Source organism: Cinclus cinclus, chromosome 5 (genome assembly GCF_963662255.1).
Source record: "Cinclus cinclus chromosome 5, bCinCin1.1, whole genome shotgun sequence".
In the NCBI taxonomy this organism is placed as follows: domain Eukaryota; kingdom Metazoa; phylum Chordata; class Aves; order Passeriformes; family Cinclidae; genus Cinclus; species Cinclus cinclus.
In genome coordinates, this window is record NC_085050.1 from 64,348,296 (window position 1) to 64,367,094 (window position 18,799).

Here is an 18,799-nt window from a genome sequence, read left to right on the forward strand (position 1 = left end):
TGAATCCCAGAACATCCCTGGAAAGCAGCAGCCATCCTTCCTCCCTCAATGCCCCTTCACAGCCCTCGCTGATGACACCATTCAACTGGATAAATGAGGCCTCCTTTGGGCACCCAGCATCAACAGAGGAAGGAGAAAAAATCCCAGAACAGTGGCATTTTTTGTGAGTCCTGGAATAATGACAACTTCTAATGCTATTTAAGGCTTTAGATTTAAGATTATGTGTTGGTGGTGTGTTGATTTGCACAGAAAAAGCAGACTGCCATTTAAAAGTAACATTACTGCAACTTATTAAATAACATATGGCTCTACATTTATCTGGGAATTGCAATGTTAAGCAGCATTAGTCAATGACCTCAAAAGTAGGACTCTGGGAAAAAAAAAAAAGAAGAGTATTAGAATGATACATTCTGGTAGAAGTGAAAATACAGAGTGGACAAGGAATATGACTTTCAACAAATTTATAGAAGTGAAAGAGGTTTTTTCTGAACAAGATGAGACTAGAAGAAGAGTAATGGAGAAGACTCCTTTAGGGTCTTGACTTACATCCAAGAGTCAGTAATTGCTATTTTTATAACTGCTTTATCACTTCCCATTCTTCTGGAATCTGAAATAAATACTGAACATGCCTCCAAATCATCAGGTGGGTGCTTCAGATGCCTCAAAATCACCCAGAGTCATTGCCAGAAAGCACTGACAGTAAGCCAAGTATTGTGACAGTCTTTTTTGTAAAAATTGTCACCCACACAGACAGAAACTAGAAACTCCTTTAACTGCCTCAAAGCATTTTCTAACCATATGGAATTATATTATCACTCCTATTATAATTATTGAAAACAAGTGATCACAGTTGGTGGCAAAACCAGTTTATTAGGTTTCTGGGATTGTGCCTTGCCTGCCCCCAACACATACAAAACTTTACAGTCTGGTAAAGTGAAAATACACAGACAAAATATTCAGTGCTCTGACATCCATTCTGTGGGCAGAACATCACCACTGAAAGCCAGGGAGCAACACTAAATCCTGCATTACTGACCACACTGCCTTCATGGCAGAACCATTAAAACATGCTTTGTGCTGAACATGGAATTACACACTTGAACACCATTTCCACATCATCTTCATGACATGAGGGCCCTTATTTACAACTTGTGGTAAATCAAATAAAACTTAACAGATGTACAGGTGTTTGAGATCAAATTTAACAGTAACACTGCAGCTACGTTATTTTCTTACCCCAACCCCTAACCTGACTGACTGGCTTTAGAATTCTTAATTCTGGGATATTTTTTATTAAAAAAAAAAAAAACACAAACAAACAAACAAAAAAAACCCAAAAAAACACAACCCACCACCAAAACTTGCTGACATATTTAGTATACAAATGATTAAGAAGGATCCTTCTCAGAAAAAGGATTAAGGACATGAGTGAAAAATAATCTGTCCAACAGGACTGTAAACCATATTTACTTACCATAGTATAAATATCAATTGAAGATCAATCCTTTTCTTAAAGAAATCATTAAGGACACTAGTGTTAAAAAGGTGATTGTTTCTGAAACAACTGTAAGTTCAAGTCATGTAAGGTTCAGAGTGACTACAAAAGCTTCCTTTTACAAGTGTTTCCTAAGCAAAAATATTGTCACAATTGAAGCAGCTTTATATAGGAAAAAGTATTACCTTTTGTTTATATTATTTTTAAACATCTTAAACATATTAGACCAAATTAAATGCTCTTTCAAAATCTAGAAAAAAGTCAAAGAATTTTTTTTCTGTATAAGTTGCAATGAAATTACATCTTAACAATTGTAATCGTTTACATAATACCAGGTACTGTGATCATTAGGGTGGCAGCTTCTGAACTTGCCCTTCCATTTAGTGTCTAGTAAGCAACACACGCTACACATTGCCAATAAATAAACCCTCTTCATTGATACTTCAAAAACCAAGTCACATGAATGAAGTCATAGATTGCATTCTGTGGCTTACATTTCACTTTATGCAACTATGTGCAACTTAGCACCATTTTTATTATGAAACTTGACCTTATTGTGAAGCTTGATCTTCAGACAGAACTGAAAAAAAACCAGTTGTAACTATGAGCACACCGAAAAAGGTGGTTCAAGAGGAAGAATTTCCCTCATCTAAGCCCTGCTAGCTCACATTAGTAGTGCCAAGGATGCCATAAATACAGTCACATCATACATGCAGGTTTTCTCTCAAGAATCTGTAAGAGATTATCTGCTTGGTAGATTTACTCTGTGTTTCAAGACATAATTTAGTTAGTGTTTGGAAATATTTTAAGAATGTACCATGTTCCAAAGTATTCTCATTCCTGAAACATGTTATCAAGTTGACTTTGCAAGATATTTGAGAAGCACTCATGATCTCTTAAAGCCCCACAAACCCTAATCTTTGAAAACCAGTATGCTTTTGCTAAATTCACCCATTCTTTTACTTACTCAACTGCTTTTACTTACCCTGAGACACTCAACTCACATACAGCACCTTCAGAAATACATAATTTAGTTTTAGTAAGATCAGAGTACCAATTTTTACCCCAAATCCTGTGCTACAGTACTTTCCCCAACATGGGTTAAACATATCATAGTTTGGAATCACATGTTAATTATGAAAAATTAATGAAGTTTTAAGTATCTAATAACTGTCTAGAGGTAGGGAGAAGTTAGTCAATTCCATTACCACTGCCATGAAGTTCAAGTTCACAGTGGAATGACAGGCCAAAACCTAGCAACTTGCACTGACACTGGCAGCCCAAACTTTGACAGATCTGTTTTCTGGGGGTTTCTTTGCTTTTATAATAGAGGTACCTGCTTTCCAATTTGCTAGGAGTCGCCAAATATTCCTTCATATGCCAAAAAATCTCCCCCCCTGCTGACCTAAACCCCGAGTTCTCTGGTTGACACAAAAGGCTCTTTCTCCTACATTATTCCAATGCAAGTAGCAAACAAAAGTATTAGTGAACTGGCCTACTATTTTTAATCTAACCATAAGTGATAAGAACAACCTCAGGCAGCAAGAACTCAACTAGAATCGCTTTGTCAAAACTTGACAAAGTGAATATGTTCCCATATGTTTATAGTGAAACTTTAGTAATTCTGGAAGTACAATTACAAAGTGCAAGAGCATAAGATGGGCACATCTACACCAGGAAAAATTAAAAAATAAAACAACATTAAAGTGCCAAAGGGGTTTGCTATCATTGCTACCAAAACCTGGAACTTTGCCAAGATCATAATTTTGAAGCATTTGCAAACAAGACAAGGTGATAGACTGACAATGTGACCTAACACCAGCAGGATGCAATAGGTTTCATTTCAGGCTTTATATGTATTTCATCATGATCTGGGGGTTGACTAAGCATTAATGGCTTGTGACTTTTAAGCTTGTGAGCCAGTGTCATGAAAATGGCCTCCACGTGGTCATTGTCATTGGGGTTCTTGGCAGAGGTTTCAAACAGTGGCATGCTGTGAGTGTCAGCAAACTTCTGGGCCAGGTCCGTGGGCACCTGAATAGCACTTCTCAGGTCACATTTATTTCCAACCAGAATCCGTGGTATATCGTTGGCAAGAAGGTGCTGCTTGCATTCCTCTATCCAGGATGGCAGGCTATGGAAACTGGCAATGTTTGTCATGTCGTACACGAACACCACGGCGTGTACGTTCCTGTAGTAGTGCTGCACCATGCTCTTCCTGAAGCGCTCCTGGCCTGCAGTATCCCACAGCTGTATCTGAAAACAGAAAGGGAAGGAGAGGAAAAAATGTTTTAAGGAGAGTTACGTGATGACAGAAATCTGAATTAATCATATTGACAAGTTTATGCTGAAGAATACCGTTGCATTTGCACAATTTCAGCAGCTTTGACGTTCAAAGCTGCTCACAAATGAGGCTAGGAGGAATGATGGCACAGCTCGAGAGAAAATACAAATTTCTGAAAGTTAATTGGAGCCTGTATTTTTAGATTTTTATAAACACAAATCCAGAAGTCTTAGCAATAGCACTTTCATTCGAAAATCAAGTATATGTTACTTCCCAATACAACTCTCAGCTGACATGATTTTTGGTATTGCCAAAAATAGTTTCATCTTCCCCAAAATTTTGTTGTTAGAATAACATTTACTGCCATGTAAAAGTAGGAAGAAATCAAACCATGCTTGATTTCAACATCACCAACAAATACAGAACAAAGGAATCTTTCTCTGCAGTGTGTTGGAATCAAACCCTCCCGTGATGAACATCTAACTTGCTTATTTAGTGCTTAAACTAGTACCATACTATGGTTTGTAGTATCAAGGCACGCATAAAAGGAGAAAAATTAAAAAGTATAAACCTCCTGTTGGCTTAACATGTTACTATCATTTCCAGGTACACACCATTCTTGCCAAATCACACTGAACACAGGTGCTAGAAGATTAGCCAGAATAGAAATACATACAGAAGAACTGAAATGCTTTCAAATTTCTGGCATCCAGATTGAAAAGGAACAAACCGAGCTTTGTAGCACCAGCAGGTGTAAGCAACAGCTAACAGAAATCTTAAATACACTGATTGTCCTGGGTAATGGAAGCCTGGAGTCCTCAGACATGTAGAGAATGCCACAGAATTGTGCACGGTGGTGTTTACACAGACTTGCTCTTGAGGAAATAAGGAACTGCAATGCACAGCAGTCAGGTTGGAAATTATTAAAATGTATGACAACCCAGATCCATGAGTCAATCACAGGATGCTATGAAGCAGTCATGTGACAGACTGAAGAAAAAAGAGCAAGAGATGTTTCAGATGGTGTGACTTTTTCTGCAATATCATGTTCAACCCTGGATTTTTCATTCTCAAAAAAAAAAAGCCCAGATAGAGCAGGTGGGAATGGCAGCTACTGTTTGCATCAGGGGAACTGAGAATTTGCATGAGAACATCAGAGCAGCTTGGCTTTTGTAGCCTAGTCCAGTTCTCTGCAGCTTTTGATCCAGACACTTGGAAAGACCTGTGTGCTGCTTTTGAAAGGGTCACTAAGACTGCTAGGAAAAGCAAGGCAAGATGCCCTGGCTCTGATCCCATGAAATGGTACTCAGTTGCAATCTGTCCCATTTTAGAATAAACCCCCACTTTTTTTTTGCCAATGGTATTGCACTCTACACACAACTGACAACATCTCCATGAGTCTACACAATGGGACTGAAAAAGGCACCTGAGTTTGGGTAAGATTCAGCCACACAGCCAGGTGAGACATACATCCAGTTCTGCACACTTATAAAACATCACAAAGTCGGGAGACTCATAGAAAATGTTCACGAATTTGAGAAGTTAGAGGAAAAAGAAGCACAGACTGAAGCAATCCCATGTATAGACAATATTATGTTCAGGAACCAGTATAGATGAATCTTGGAAAATGCTATATCAAATTAATTTAAGGAGGGAGTTAATTTTCACAGGCAGCTGTGAGCTTACAATTCTCTCCCCAACTTATTCACAGAGCAGAAATTGGTCATGCTTCAGTCAAGCAGAGATCTGCAAGTGTAGTGCCAGCCTTGGATAAAGATGGGGAAAGTAAATTAAAGGTTTACATAACTTGCAAGTGAAGCTTAAACTACAGTTCTTCCAAAATTTCATTTACATGCAGCATTCAAACTTGAAGGGCATTATCAACAGAGTCATTTCCCAACGCTGAAAACTGCACATTTTAGAAGTTTCTTTTTTCCCTTGTTCACGGTGAACTTGAGGAAATGGTTCCGTTTCTGGCTCTCACCCCAAATATTTTTCTCTTCTGAAAAACAACACTGAAAATGTTCATGTTAATGGGTGTGAACTGATGAAGTAAAATTAAGATTACTATTTCATTGTTACTCCAGTGTCACCCATCTTCAGGGGACCACAGGTTTTATAATAGCCCTTTAAAATACATAATTTGAATGTTTGGTTTAACAGCATAATTCAGCTAATAAAACTGTACAGAATCACTTGGACAAGTGGCATAAAAAATATTAAATACACTGACTCAGCTATCGCACCCCACCTTCTGATTCTGTTCTGTGGATCCAGAAAGGCTGTTTTCTAAACAAGGACTCACTTTGTATGTGTGGTTTATAACACACTGGTAAAAACATAACTGGCCTTGATGCTAGGTCTCCTTTAAAAAGACACGGGAAAAAATTTGGAATAGCTCAAAGGTACGGAACACGATGTTCAGAGTTTCTTCTTTGAATTTCATCTGCGTTTTGCTCTTTTAATGTAGGTCAAGTGAAGACTGACATCATTGTTTTCTTCAATTCTCAATGCTGAGATCAACTGAGGAAGAGGAAAATTTAGAAGGCAGCAAATCCATTTGTTGAAAGTTTTAATTCACTCATCACGTTTAGGCACCAGTGTTTGATATGAAGCTGTCAGCCTGCTGTACAAGGAATATACTTGTTCCCGTGTCTTGGAATTCTACACAATTGCTGTGTGGGAGACCGGCAAGGAGAAGAACTGTGCTTGTGTTCCTGCCAGTGACACAGCACTTTTCCAGCTGTGAAGGAAACAGTTACTGCTGTAGCAGCACAAGAAAGAATCACTCAGCTGGCTGGGGGCAGGGAAGAAGGGAGAAGGCACTACTTTGTAACCTACTTGGATGCAAGAGGAAAAATTCCCTCCAGGGCACAAGCAAGGACTACAATAATTTAGCTCATCAGAACTTCTCTCTCCTGGTTGAACTGGCGTTACTGGAGCTGACTGCTACATGTGAGAAAGGTGGAGTGAGAGAAGTTGCCAAAACTGCCCTAAATCAATTCAAATTTGATAACACTCCCACTAAGAACTATGGCCCTGGCATGATAAAATGTATTCCTTTAATGCTGAAACAGAACTTGCACAAAACAATGTGTCTCAGAGAGCCTCACCTCATTCACTTCACCTTCCTCAACCAGAACTGGTTTATTGTACAGACCAGATTCTCAAAAATGCAGCAAAACAATCTATGAAAATACATATAACAGAACAGCACAATAACCTATGTGAACCTGTGGACTACACTGTGTTCTTCTTCACTCCTCTCCAACAAAGGTCAGGCATCATACAGAGAGATGAAATGCCAGTGAATAAGATGGTGCTGACAAGACAATATCCCTCAGGTCTCTATCATGGACAGCAATGGACAAAGGAGTACAAAATTTCAGCTGTCAGAGAAGTTCCAGTCAGTGGTTTTACCAAAAACAAAACAAAACAAAAAAACCAACAAAAACTCCTATTCACCTTTCTTCCTAAGCAAGGAGAAACTATAGCTTTCAGCTACAAAACTGTAAGCTGTAATTATAACGCCTGATGATAATAAGTACCCAAGTACAAGCTCAAGGCTAATGTTAACTTCTTTTTCTGCACAGCTGAGCTTTCCTCATAGAAACAAACTGTAACACAGAAGCAGATGGGGATTCTGTTGAAAACCATGCTAGTAAACATAATGCATTCCTAAGCGGTTATAAAGTGTTCTGCAAATGGTGGTTATGATCATCACACAGCAAACTTAACAGAATCCTAAAAATAAGAAGTTGAAGCACATTCCTCAATCCAGAACAATATTCAACTTCCTAATATTTTTAAAGCAAAATGATCATAACAGTGGCACCTACAAAACAGCTGTGATGTCCGACGAAGAAAGAAGCAGAATTTCTCGGAGGCAAAACGCTGCTGACAACGGGCACAAGCAAGACTAAACTGCTAAGAGATCTACATGTAAGCCCACGGCAAGGATAAATTACTGATCAACACCTGACAAAACACGCAAGAAGGTTCGGCCTACGGTAGGAACGGACCGATCACCACAGAATCCCGCACGGTGACCACCTTTCCAACAGGAGCAAAGCCAAGCGGCGGGACAGCTCCCGGGCAGACACAGCCGCGGCTGCTGGCGACGAGACCCCGCCGAGCTCGACTCGGGGACTACGGCGGTGACAGGAGGCCTGGAGCGCGGGGTGCGGCCCGGGGCCAGCCCGCTCGCCCGTGCCCCTCCGCCCGCCGCCGCCCCCTCAGCCCGGGCGGGCCCCGCGCTACCTTGATGCGCTCGCCGTCGATGGTGACGGCCCGCTCGCGGAAGTCCACGCCGATGGTGGCCTCGGTGCGCTGCGGGAAGCGGCCGGCGCAGAAGCGGTAGGTGAGGCACGTCTTGCCCACGTTGGAGTCCCCGATGACGATGATCTTGAAGATGCGCGAGCGGGCGGGGGGCAGCGCGCCGGGGAGCGTCCCGGAGCCCGTCAGGCTCAGCTCCAGCGAGGACTCGACATCGGCCGCCCCCGCCATGGCGGAACCGGGAGAGACCCCCGACCCCGGCCCCGGCCCCGGCCCGCCCGCGGCGCGCCACGCGCGGCCGCTCTCGCGAGAGCGCGGCGGCCAATCCCCGCGGGCGGGGCCTGCGCGCACCAGCGCCGGCCCTTGCGTGGCCTTTGCCGGCGCCAGGGGGCGCTGCCGCACGGCCCGGCGCCATGAGGGGGCGGGACCGGGACCCGGACCGGCCGGGAATCTTCGGGAATTGCCGGGAATAAGCGGGACCGAGACGTGCAAGGGGCTCATGTGCCCGTCCGGGCGGCCTGAATGTCGCGAAGTGTGGAATATGTCAGATTGTTTTACGCATGGTTGTTCTCCGATGTTTGGTCTTTGCTGCTTTCCAGCCTAATCAATGAGAAGGGGGACTTAATCCATCCATGTAAGCAGCTGCCCAGAAGCTCTAAGTGATGGCCAGGTGTTCCAAAAGCATTATTTGTTGGTAGAAATGGCTTGCTGAGGTTTAGGGCCGGACAGGTTTCAATGTTCTCAGACCCCGGGGAGGTTAACAAAGCTCGGGAAGAAGGATGGACCACTATGGGACAGTGGCTGTCCCACAGAGCACACCAAAAATGCAGAATTTAGGGGCCACAAGGACTTCTGGCAGAACTCCCAAGGTAAGGAATAAACAAATGAAGACCAGTCTGTAATTGTGCTCCATCAGGGCAACAGGAAATCCCGGCAGGGGCCGATCCCGACCCGAGAAGCCCACCGGCCACGAAGGAGAGAGACACTGAGCATGGCATCAATCAGCGTGAGAAGTGAGAGAATCACCAAGCAGCAGAGGACTGGACAGCGATTAATGACAGAACCGTGTGACTTGTAACTAATGAACACTAACCCCTTTGTTTGCTAAAACGTATAAATAGTAAAAAGTTCTGAGAGTTGGGGTGCGAGCTGGGATCTGTTGAATATCGTGGAGCACCAGGTTTGTGCAATCTGAAATAGATAATGTCTTTCTTGAGTAATTAATTATTGGCTTGTTGGACATGAGCTAACAAATCCAGTGTCTCCAGACAATATGGTGGCAGAGAGTGAAATAGTTCATGCCTCAAACACTGATACGAAGTTTTGGTCTTTATAACTAAAACTTTATAAAGAAGCTACAACCAAAGAAGCCTCCCTGAAGATGCTTGACTGGGACTTTGAAGTGAAAGTCAAACTGCTGAGATTAGATAAAGGGAAAACCCATTCTTCAATTACCTGAAACAAACAAGTGAACAAGGAAAAGAATGTGAGCCTAACCCAGCACCGGTGCTAGGAATATCAAGTTTAAGCAATATCCACCAGCAAGATATTTGAAAGGGTCTAACCCCCTACACTGAAAAGCACATGTAGATTACAGTAGTTGAGAGACCTGTTGCCCTAACAGGGGCTTTGCAAAGCCATAGCTGAGCCAGAATTCCTAAGGTTTAGATCAGATACCTAATAATAGCCTTTGAGAGTCCTGCTCTTTACAATGCTGCACGTGCTCCTGACCACTTGGGGTTTCTGCCTGCAGAAATAATAAATGATCCTGAGATCCTATAGTGCAGTTGTCATGTGGTTGAAGGACAGTGTTTTGAGCAACCCATTATTGCTCATTTAAAAACAAGAAGCTGGACTAAATTAAGAAAGCATTAAAATATCCTGAGTTCAGAGCAACTTCAGTGCCCATCTTGGTTTTTGTCACTCTCTTTCCCCTTCTCTTGGACCAATCCCTAAGACTGTGGAGATGTTCCTCCACCCTGTAGTCCCCTCCTGAGACAGGACGATTCCATTTATGCTGGTCAAATAATTCATTCTGTCAAAGAAGAGGAGTAATTTTGTTGAAGAGACATGAAAAGGTGGGAGGAGGAGGAGGTTGTGCCACTCTCAGGTTCCTACTGTCCCTTGCACAGACTTATTCTTTCATGCACCCAGAGTGTAAAATGTGTTTGGCTAAGAGGAAGCACAAGCAAGCCTTTAAGTCAAATGATCAAAGAAGCAGAGAAATGCTAATTCTAGTGGGGGGTACTCTGCTTTGGGCTCGATCTAGTGTGCTAAAGGTGAGTTTAAACAGCTGCTCACAGGGTCTGCCAACATCTCGTTTAACTGATTTTGTTGTGGGTTTTGTTCTGCCAGGAGGGCCGCAGTGAATTAGAATTAGATCTGAGCTGTTCAACAGCTGACTTAACTTTTTATTTCCACAGCCAGGACTTTAAATGGCAGAATCAACGCACCACCTAGTGGCTGAGGGCATTCCTAGTCCTCAGTACTCGGCTAGTTTTAAATGAACACCCCAACACCTTACCAGTGAATTTGCCTCACGATGCTGCCAACAGCCACCACAGTTCCTGTTTTGTTAGCCCTGAGACAGACAGAACCTCCTTCACGGGGAACGCAGCTGGCCCCTGAAACAATGGACTTAGAGTAAATAACCTAATTTAAACCTGAGAGTTTAAATTTTGTCTCGGATGTGGATGCTTTTATGTGAGCTGTTTCAGTGTGGTACTGGATATTTCATCACTTCTGCTATACTTGAAGGAATAAAGATGTTGATTAGATCCTTACATTTCATCCAGCACAGACTATTTCTGGATATTCCTTTTCCTTTCTAATATAGTTGGAAACCAGCAAATATAATTGAATATCTTCATCATAGCAGAATATATTAAAAATGCTTCTTGCTCTAAAAGCATTTGGAAAAGCTTTTGATTTTCTTCTTTTGCAAGGACAAGTACTTTTAATGTGCTCTTCAGATGTGCTCTGTGAATGAACATACAATAGTCTAAGTTCACAGCTATTTTTATTTAGCAGATGTAGAATTTTGTAGGAAAGGGGATTCTGAAAATAGTTGTGAATCTCTGGACTTCCTTAGCATTTCAAGAGTAGTTATTTCTGTTGTCTCCTGAAGGAATATTTTAACATGTTAGTCCCATGAAAATGCAGTGTTCAATATTTTAAAGTTGTGTCTACTAGGTTCTAAGTTAAGGAATAATTTAAGGGGAAAAAGTCTTAAGTCTAAGGCTGTCTCATTGACTTTTTTTTGGTGAAGGGATCAAAAAGTTTCCAGGTGATTTAATAACAAATAGTTTAAAAATGCTTTTTAAAGAAACTTTAGAGCTTCTTTAAAGCTTTTTTTTGAAGTTTCACAGAGAAACTGTACCTCTGACTTCTGACTTCTTGTGGGGCTTTGGTGTGAGGCTTCACGTCCTCCATTTTTGCAGGAAAAAAGTCCTGTGCTTTTGCAAGGTAAAGTTCTACTATTGCAAGTAAGGAGAGCTCGACCTCCCCCCACACTAACATGTTCCTTTATGGCAAAATACAGATGGCAGAAATGTTGGAGCAGAAGAGAAGCAGAGAGCTTTTTAAGAGATGGGGTTCAAGGGCCCTGTATGTTAGGCTGAAAAAGTGAGTGTTAACATCACAAAGTCTAACGTCTCATCCGTCTTTGCACTGAAATAAAGTTTTGACACAGCTGCTTTACTGCCATTTACCAGAGTGTGCCTTTCATATTCACTTCCATGCCCTTGTTCTGGTCAAAATTATAAACCAAAAAGTTTTCTGAAAATTAAAAGCAATAAAACCTTTCCCATGTCTAGTTCGTGCTTGGTTGTTTTCCTCATTGCATGCCTGGAACGAGCCTTGGGCCTGTCTGCATAGCTGATGTGACAACTCAGTAACTTCTGTGTCAAGAGCTTGGCACAGAAACCTGGGCTCTTCACACATCCCAGTCCTGTAGCAGCACTGCCTGCACATCCTGGGTCTGGTGCTGGGCATGCCCTCTGCCCTGGTGGGATGGCTCATCCAAGGGGAATCAGAAAAAACAGGGAGCATCTTGACAGCAGAGCTGCAGCCCACCAGTGAGCAGCAAAGTGTGTGTTAAACCAAAAACTGTTCCCCTGCTTTCTCTGTCGTTGTACACGCTGTGCTTAAGGGTGTCTGCGTGTCCCAAGGGGTCATCAAATGCCATGAGGCTTCTATATTTACCTCTGTGCACCAATGCCCCAATAAATCATCCCCAGGCAGCACCCAGTTCTACTGTGATTTGCCTGCGTGTTGAGACCTTGACTCACAAGAGTTTAATGTAAGGATACATTTTATTACCTGGTAACAGGTTTTTCTTCCAATAGTTTAATCTCAGGGCGTGGTTTTGTTACTGGTTTCTGCAAGAATAAGCTTTCCTTAAAGCTTATTTTCGTTTTCCGGGGCTCACTCTTGTAATGCAGGGCATAGTCCTATTGTGATTTCAGCTAAAACACTGAATAAAAGTACGTACTGTCATGGTTTCACCCCAGCCAGCCACCAAGTCCCAGAGACCTGTTTGTTTGATCACTCCCCCTCCAAAAGGATTGGGGGAGAGAATCAGAACAGTAAAAGCCAGAAAACTCATGGGTTGAGACAAAGACAGTTTAACAGGGAAAGCAAAAGCCACACACACAAGCAGAGCGAAGCAAGGAATGACTTCCCTGTTTCCCATGGGCAAGTAGCTGTTCAGCCATCTCCAGGAGAGCAGGGCCCCATCATGGATAACTTGGTGTCCTGGTTTGACACTGGCACAATACCAGGCACCACCAGAGTCACTCACTCATCCTCCCCTGCCACAGCTGGGCAGGGGGAGGGGAAAAAAGTTAACGAGGTTGAGATAAGGACTGGGACAGACACTTCAAGGGCAAAACAGGCTCAAATTAAGGTTGCAAAGTGAACATCTTACAGCATCAGAGGAGGATAATGAGAAGTAAAATAAGCCCTTAAAACACCTTTCCTCCCCAGACCCTCTCTCTTCCCAGTGTAGGGAGACAGGGAATGGGGGTTTGATCAGTTCATCACTGAGATTTTCTCTCCTGTGAGGCCATGGTGGGGAGAGTCCTCCATGAAATTCCCCGGCATGGGTTCACTCACATGAGGAGCAGCCCTACCACACCTGCTGACACAAGTCCTTTCCATGGGCAAACAGTCCTCCCAAAACAGCTGTGATGTGGGTCTCTCTTTCCACACGTGCAGTCCTCCAAGGACAGGCTGCTCCATCCTGGAAGCAGGACCCCTCTCTCCACCAGGTCTCCCACTGGATCACAGCATCCAGTGCATCCTCCAGGCATCACCTGCTCTGGAGTGGGCACTTCCCCATGTGCTGCGCATGGATCCCTGCATCCCCCATGGATCCCCATGGGCTGTGCATGGATCTCTGCATCCCCCATGGATCCCCATGGGCTGTGGGTGGATCTCTGCATCCCCCCTGGATCCCCATGGGCTGTGCATGGATCTCTGCATCCCCCGTGGATCCCCATGGGCTGTGCATGGATCTCTGCATTCCCCGTGGATCCCCATGGGCTGTGCATGGATCTCTGCATTCCCCCTGGATCCCCATGGGCTGTGCATGGATCTCTGCATCCCCCCTGGATCCCCATGGGCTGTGGGTGGATCTCTGCATCCCCCCTGGATCCCCATGGGCTGTGGGTGGATCTCTGCATCCCCCCTGGATCCCCATGGGCTGTGGGGGGATCTCTGCATCCCCCTGGATCCCCATGGGCTGTGGGTGGATCTCTGCATCCCCCCTGGATCCCCATGAGCTGTGGGTGGATCTCTGCATCCCCCCTGGATCCCCATGGGCTGTGGGTGGATCTCTGCATCCCCCCTGGATCCCCATGGGCTGTGGGTGGATCTCTGCATCCCCCCTGGATCCCCATGGGCTGAGGGTCACAGCTCTCTCACCATGGTCTCACCACAGCCTGCACAGGAATCTCAGCTCTGGCACCTGGAGCACCTCCTGTCCCTCTTTCTGCACTGACCTCCGTGTCTCTGTGGTGTTTTCCTTCACACGTTCTCCTCCTCTTCTCTGACTAGGACAAAAAAAATAGACTTTTAAAAAAAAATTTTCTTCTTAAATGTCATCACAGAGACATTACCAGCCTCTCCATTTGGTCCAGTTTTGGCCAGCAGCACGTCCATCTTCAAAGTTATCAGAGATTGGCTCTGCTGGACATTGTGGAAGCTTCCAGGAGCTTTCCACAGGAGCCGTGGTGGAAATATCAGTGGTTCCCCTGCTACCAAAAACCAGGCTGTGAAAAACCAATACACTTAGGGAGAAAAACACCATCACTCTAAATGTGCCCCCTTTCCTTCTTCCCTTCATTTTATATACTGAGCATGATGTCATGGTCTGGAATGTCTCTTTCATCAGCTGGGGTCACCTGTCCAGGCTGGATCTTTTCCCACCTTCCCAGGCACCCTCAGCTTCCTCACCAGTGTGGCAGCACAAGAAGCAAAAAAGGCCCTGGCTCTGTGTAATCTCTGCTCAGCAATAACAAAAACATCTCTGTGTTATCAACCCTGTGCTCAGCACAAATCCAAAACACAGTCCCAAAGCAGCCACTGGTACTGCACCTAGGACACTCCCTCTGAAAGAACATCAGCCTTCAAGGTGTCAGCCTCAAATACCTTCTTTTTGAGAGGGCTGCAGGTGAGGGAATGTTCAAAAGCAAATACTATGATAGTATTTTCAATAGCACAAATACATGATCTCACCAGGAAGAGCAATTTATAATGGATGCAGTAAAAGAAAAAAAAAATCTCCAAAACAGATGGGGCCCATGCATCTGATAGTATACACAGGTACGAGACAAAAGCTTATTTTCCTGGTGGTTTGCTAAGATGTCCTTTCAGATATCAGATTTATACACTTTTTTACTGTATTCAGAGTACAATCCTTATAAATAAAGATAAATACTGCTTATTATTTATTCCAGTGGCATCAGTCTTCTCTCTCCTTAACACTTGGTAACACAGCCAGTGCTTGCAGCCTGGCACTGAGTTCAATTTGCCTCCTCAGCTTCAGCCTAGCTGCAGCACAAGGCTTTTCCTCCATATAGGTAAATTTAGGTTACCATATGTTTTTCATGGAACTTGTATGCAATTTGTGTGCCTGTCAATAATTTAGAAAAGGCAGGATGGTTTGGTGCCAGCAGGGTCCTGCAGAATTAAACAGAACATAAAGGACATGGTGAAAAAATGCTCATCAGAATTTAAAAAAACAAGAATTCAAAAGCACAAACCAGTTCACTCTGCAATAAAGATCTGGTTTTGTTTTTTTTTTCCCAGCTCAAACAGTTACATGTCACTAAAATATTTGACTGGTACCACAAGTGAAGTGAGATGCAGAGTTGTGAACGTTTGATGATTCCAGTGAGGAAAAGAAATACTTGAAACGCAGGATGGAAACGGTCAGAAGCCAACTTTTTCCTAAAATTCTATAAAAATTCTTGCAGATTATAAAGGCAACTGTAAGAAAAAATAGCAAGTAATTATTAAAAACAGCTTAATAGACTATAAGGAGTGTCTGGTTTGCAGCTTCATACTTTTGCAATAAAATCATACAAAAAACATGAAGGGGAACAAAACTGTTCCTACTTTCAGGAACATCTCTGTGGTCCTCTTAGAAGAATGGGGCCTTGGCTCTTGGTTTTGGGAAGTTCCAGAGAAAATACCAGATACTGGAAGAGCCCCCACAAACCCACCACTTGCACTTACCATGGAAATGCCAGCCTTGCTGCACGATCCACTCAACAGCCACATCACTGCTCCCCATTTACTTTCCTCTGAGTAAAGAGCATGTACACATCCCTTGGGTTCACTCCATGAAGGCGGATTTGGAATAAAGGGCACTTTGCATGTACTGCTGCATTTTGAGGGACAAGAGGGAAAGACAACATAGAGCTGTTGTCTTTCTGCTACTGCACGTGGGGCCTTCAGAACAGATTGCAGAAGCATAATGACAAGATAGGAAGATCTATATCTGATGGAGTGAAGGGGTACTGATGGAAAGCCAAAACTGAGGTATTTATGCAGATAAAATAATGCCCAAGCTGCCAGGCTACCTTGGCTCCGCACAGATCTTCTGTGCTTCAAATCACGAGAAGCTGTTCCCAAGAATGGAAGGGGGAAGTTTCAAATCATGAAAAGTTCAAGGCAGGCAGTTTTCCCAGCACAAATGCCCTTTCCCTCCCACAGAAGAGCAATGAAGTTATGGGGACATGGATAAGGAAGGGATGCTGTTTCTTAGGGGTGGTGGTTTTCAGTAGGGCCCAATCTGTGCAAAGGAGCCCTTCCTGCAACCAAGCTCCCCTTTCCCATCCAGAGGGGTGAATATGAGGATATTGCTGCCATCACTTCAGTATCACACCCACCTTCCCTGCAGGCATCCACAACCACACTCCCTGCAAGTGCTGCAGCCCTGGTGCTCCCTGCAGACAGGGTTAATCAGAGCTGTAGTTCATTACACATGGTCGTTAACAAACAGTTGTTTCTAGGTCATCTGAAATGCCAAGTGCTCAACACACTAGAGGCTCCTATATTGCTGTATCAGCAGTCTGCTTGGCTACTTTTACTACAATTTGTCAGCATTATCATATTATTTTGCATTCTAATTGATTAAAACAGCAAGATACTCTGGGACACTGAATCAGGAAAACTTTGGGAACAGGAGGGCTTTACGGGTGGGGAAGAGAAGCCTTATTTTATTTAATCCCCAAAAACTGTATCTGAGGAAAACAGGAAATGCTTCTTCATTCAGCTTGCCTCTGAATACCCATTTATCCAAATCCCCACATTGACTCTTTGTAGCCTGAAAGAGCAAAGGATGGTTTTTGTTTTGAACATACAGTTAATTGCTGGGCTAGGACAGACAGCTTCCTGCCAAGGTGGTTCTTTTCCAGCCCGACTCCAAATGGAGTCACAGACTTTTCCTAATGACCTGTTTTTCCTTTTTTGAGAGCTGCGCCCCCATTAACAGCTCTTCAGCCCTGGAAAAAGACCAGGGGAATTAAGGGAACTGGCCAAGGGATCCTTTATTACAAAGCTGGTGGGCCATCCAAAGAGGAAACTGAACCCTACAAGGAAACACTAGTACTCAATTACAAACAGAACTCAGCATTTTTATTCTTTGATTGACTTCCTGCTAGTTTTGATATTTACTACCACCAGAGAAGAACGTAAAAACACAGTACAACATTGTTAACCAGTTAGGAAGGCTGGAAGGGAAAGCAAATCCCAGTACAATTGCAATTAACTTGGTGGAGTTCATAATTAAGAATTTTTTTTTTAATGGACCAGCAATGAAGCAATAAATATGCTGCTGCACTGAACCAACAACAGGATTTAATCACTAACTTCGTGGTTTATTGCATTACAGTTTAAAACTAAACGTTATCCATCATCACACATTCACTGACCAGGTAAATGACACTTTTTCATGTTTTATGCTAAATGGCTAAAATTATGCAGTAGCCAAACTAGACTAGGACTAGTAGAGGTAGATATTGAATGGGCAGTGCCAGGCAGAAATATTTTGTCAAAGTACTTCTTTGTCTTTCATTATGAACAGTTAGCAGGTTTAACACTTTTAATTAAAACAAACATCTTAGGGAAGCTATTCTAAGATGCTTTGGATTTTGTAGCAATATTTCTCTTGCAATATTACAAACTCTTTGATATTGTCTCTTGTAAAGTGGACAAGTTTTGCCCTCCCAGTTTTCTGCCACAATTTGCATGAAGACTAACATACAAATCTAGTCTTTGTGAACACACTACTGGTTTTGCTTGTACCACTCCAGAAGTAATGCACATTTACAGCTTCCTTGGCATGGGAAGACTGCATTTATAATATTTACAGCTTCACTCATCTTCCTAGTAATAAGAAAGCTATTTTATATTTAATCAAAAATGAAATTTCTATTATGTCACCTCATTATACCTCACTTCAGTCTTCTTTTGTTGAGCTGCTCTATCAGTTGCTCCTTGCCATTCCCACTGCTGGCTGTGTGCTCCTGGAAAGCATCTGCCCAACACAGCCATTAAAAATATTGTTTGTAGATTGCAGCTTTAATTTCCAGGAAATATAATCATGACTGCATGGCCAGAGGTTTTCTAAAAGCATTTGCCCTTGGTGCCTCACCTCATCCTATCCCAGGACAGTTAATTACTGTAAGGCTCCTAAAAGCAAGAGCCTTTCCCCAGGCTCAGCAACCACTTTCCTCCAACTGGAACTTGACCTTTCATTAATGAGCTTAACAGACAGCTCGAATCAGTTACTGTACAACTGTCTAATTACACTATAATGTCCTCCACAGGACCCCAAAGCACTGTGTTATCACACAAGCATAACTCTGACTTCCACATAGTTCAAGCTATTTTATATTACACTCAGGAAAAAATGGCATTTGTAAAGCAAAATTCCTTAGGGGAAAATATTTCAAAGCTAGCTAAATACTCTGCAAAGAACACACAGAAATACACTAAAAAAAAAGGTAAAGCAATCACAAAAAGGGAAAACTAAAATTTTTATCTGGGTCTATTGAGCTGGATTGTTGTATCAAGTGGTTTTGATGGCATTAGTAATACATGCCCAAAACAGAACTGTGGCAACAACATGTGAATGCTGCAGGCATGATGGCACTATTGCTCCAACCCCCAAAGGCATCACATTAGACAGAGACATTAAGTATTCTTATTTATCTTGCTCACATGATAATGAAATT

General features: G+C 43.0%; 1 protein-coding gene across 1 annotated transcript; it reads right to left on the bottom strand.

Moving 5' to 3' along the window:
- Window positions 1-850: 850 nt before the first annotated feature.
- RAB33B (RAB33B, member RAS oncogene family) lies at window positions 851-8,285 on the bottom strand. The gene is made up of 2 exons (XM_062493668.1): window positions 8,040-8,285; window positions 851-3,751 (listed from the first exon to the last, which is right to left on the bottom strand). Exons 1-2 carry the CDS (start codon window positions 8,283-8,285, stop codon window positions 3,308-3,310), a joined length of 690 nt encoding a protein of 229 aa, XP_062349652.1. The 3' UTR covers window positions 851-3,307.
- Between the last annotated feature and the right edge of the window lie 10,514 nt (window positions 8,286-18,799).

What these genes read in the sequence shown, in the direction of transcription:
- RAB33B (XM_062493668.1), bottom strand. Translation starts at nt 8,285, where the DNA reads ATGGCGGGGGCGGCCGATGTCGAGTCCTCGCTGGAGCTGAGCCTGACG. An exon ending in TCGACGGCGAGCGCATCAAG is followed by an intron (nt 3,752 to 8,039) that starts GTAGCGCGGGGC and finishes TTCTGTTTTCAG; the next exon opens with ATACAGCTGTGGGATACTGC.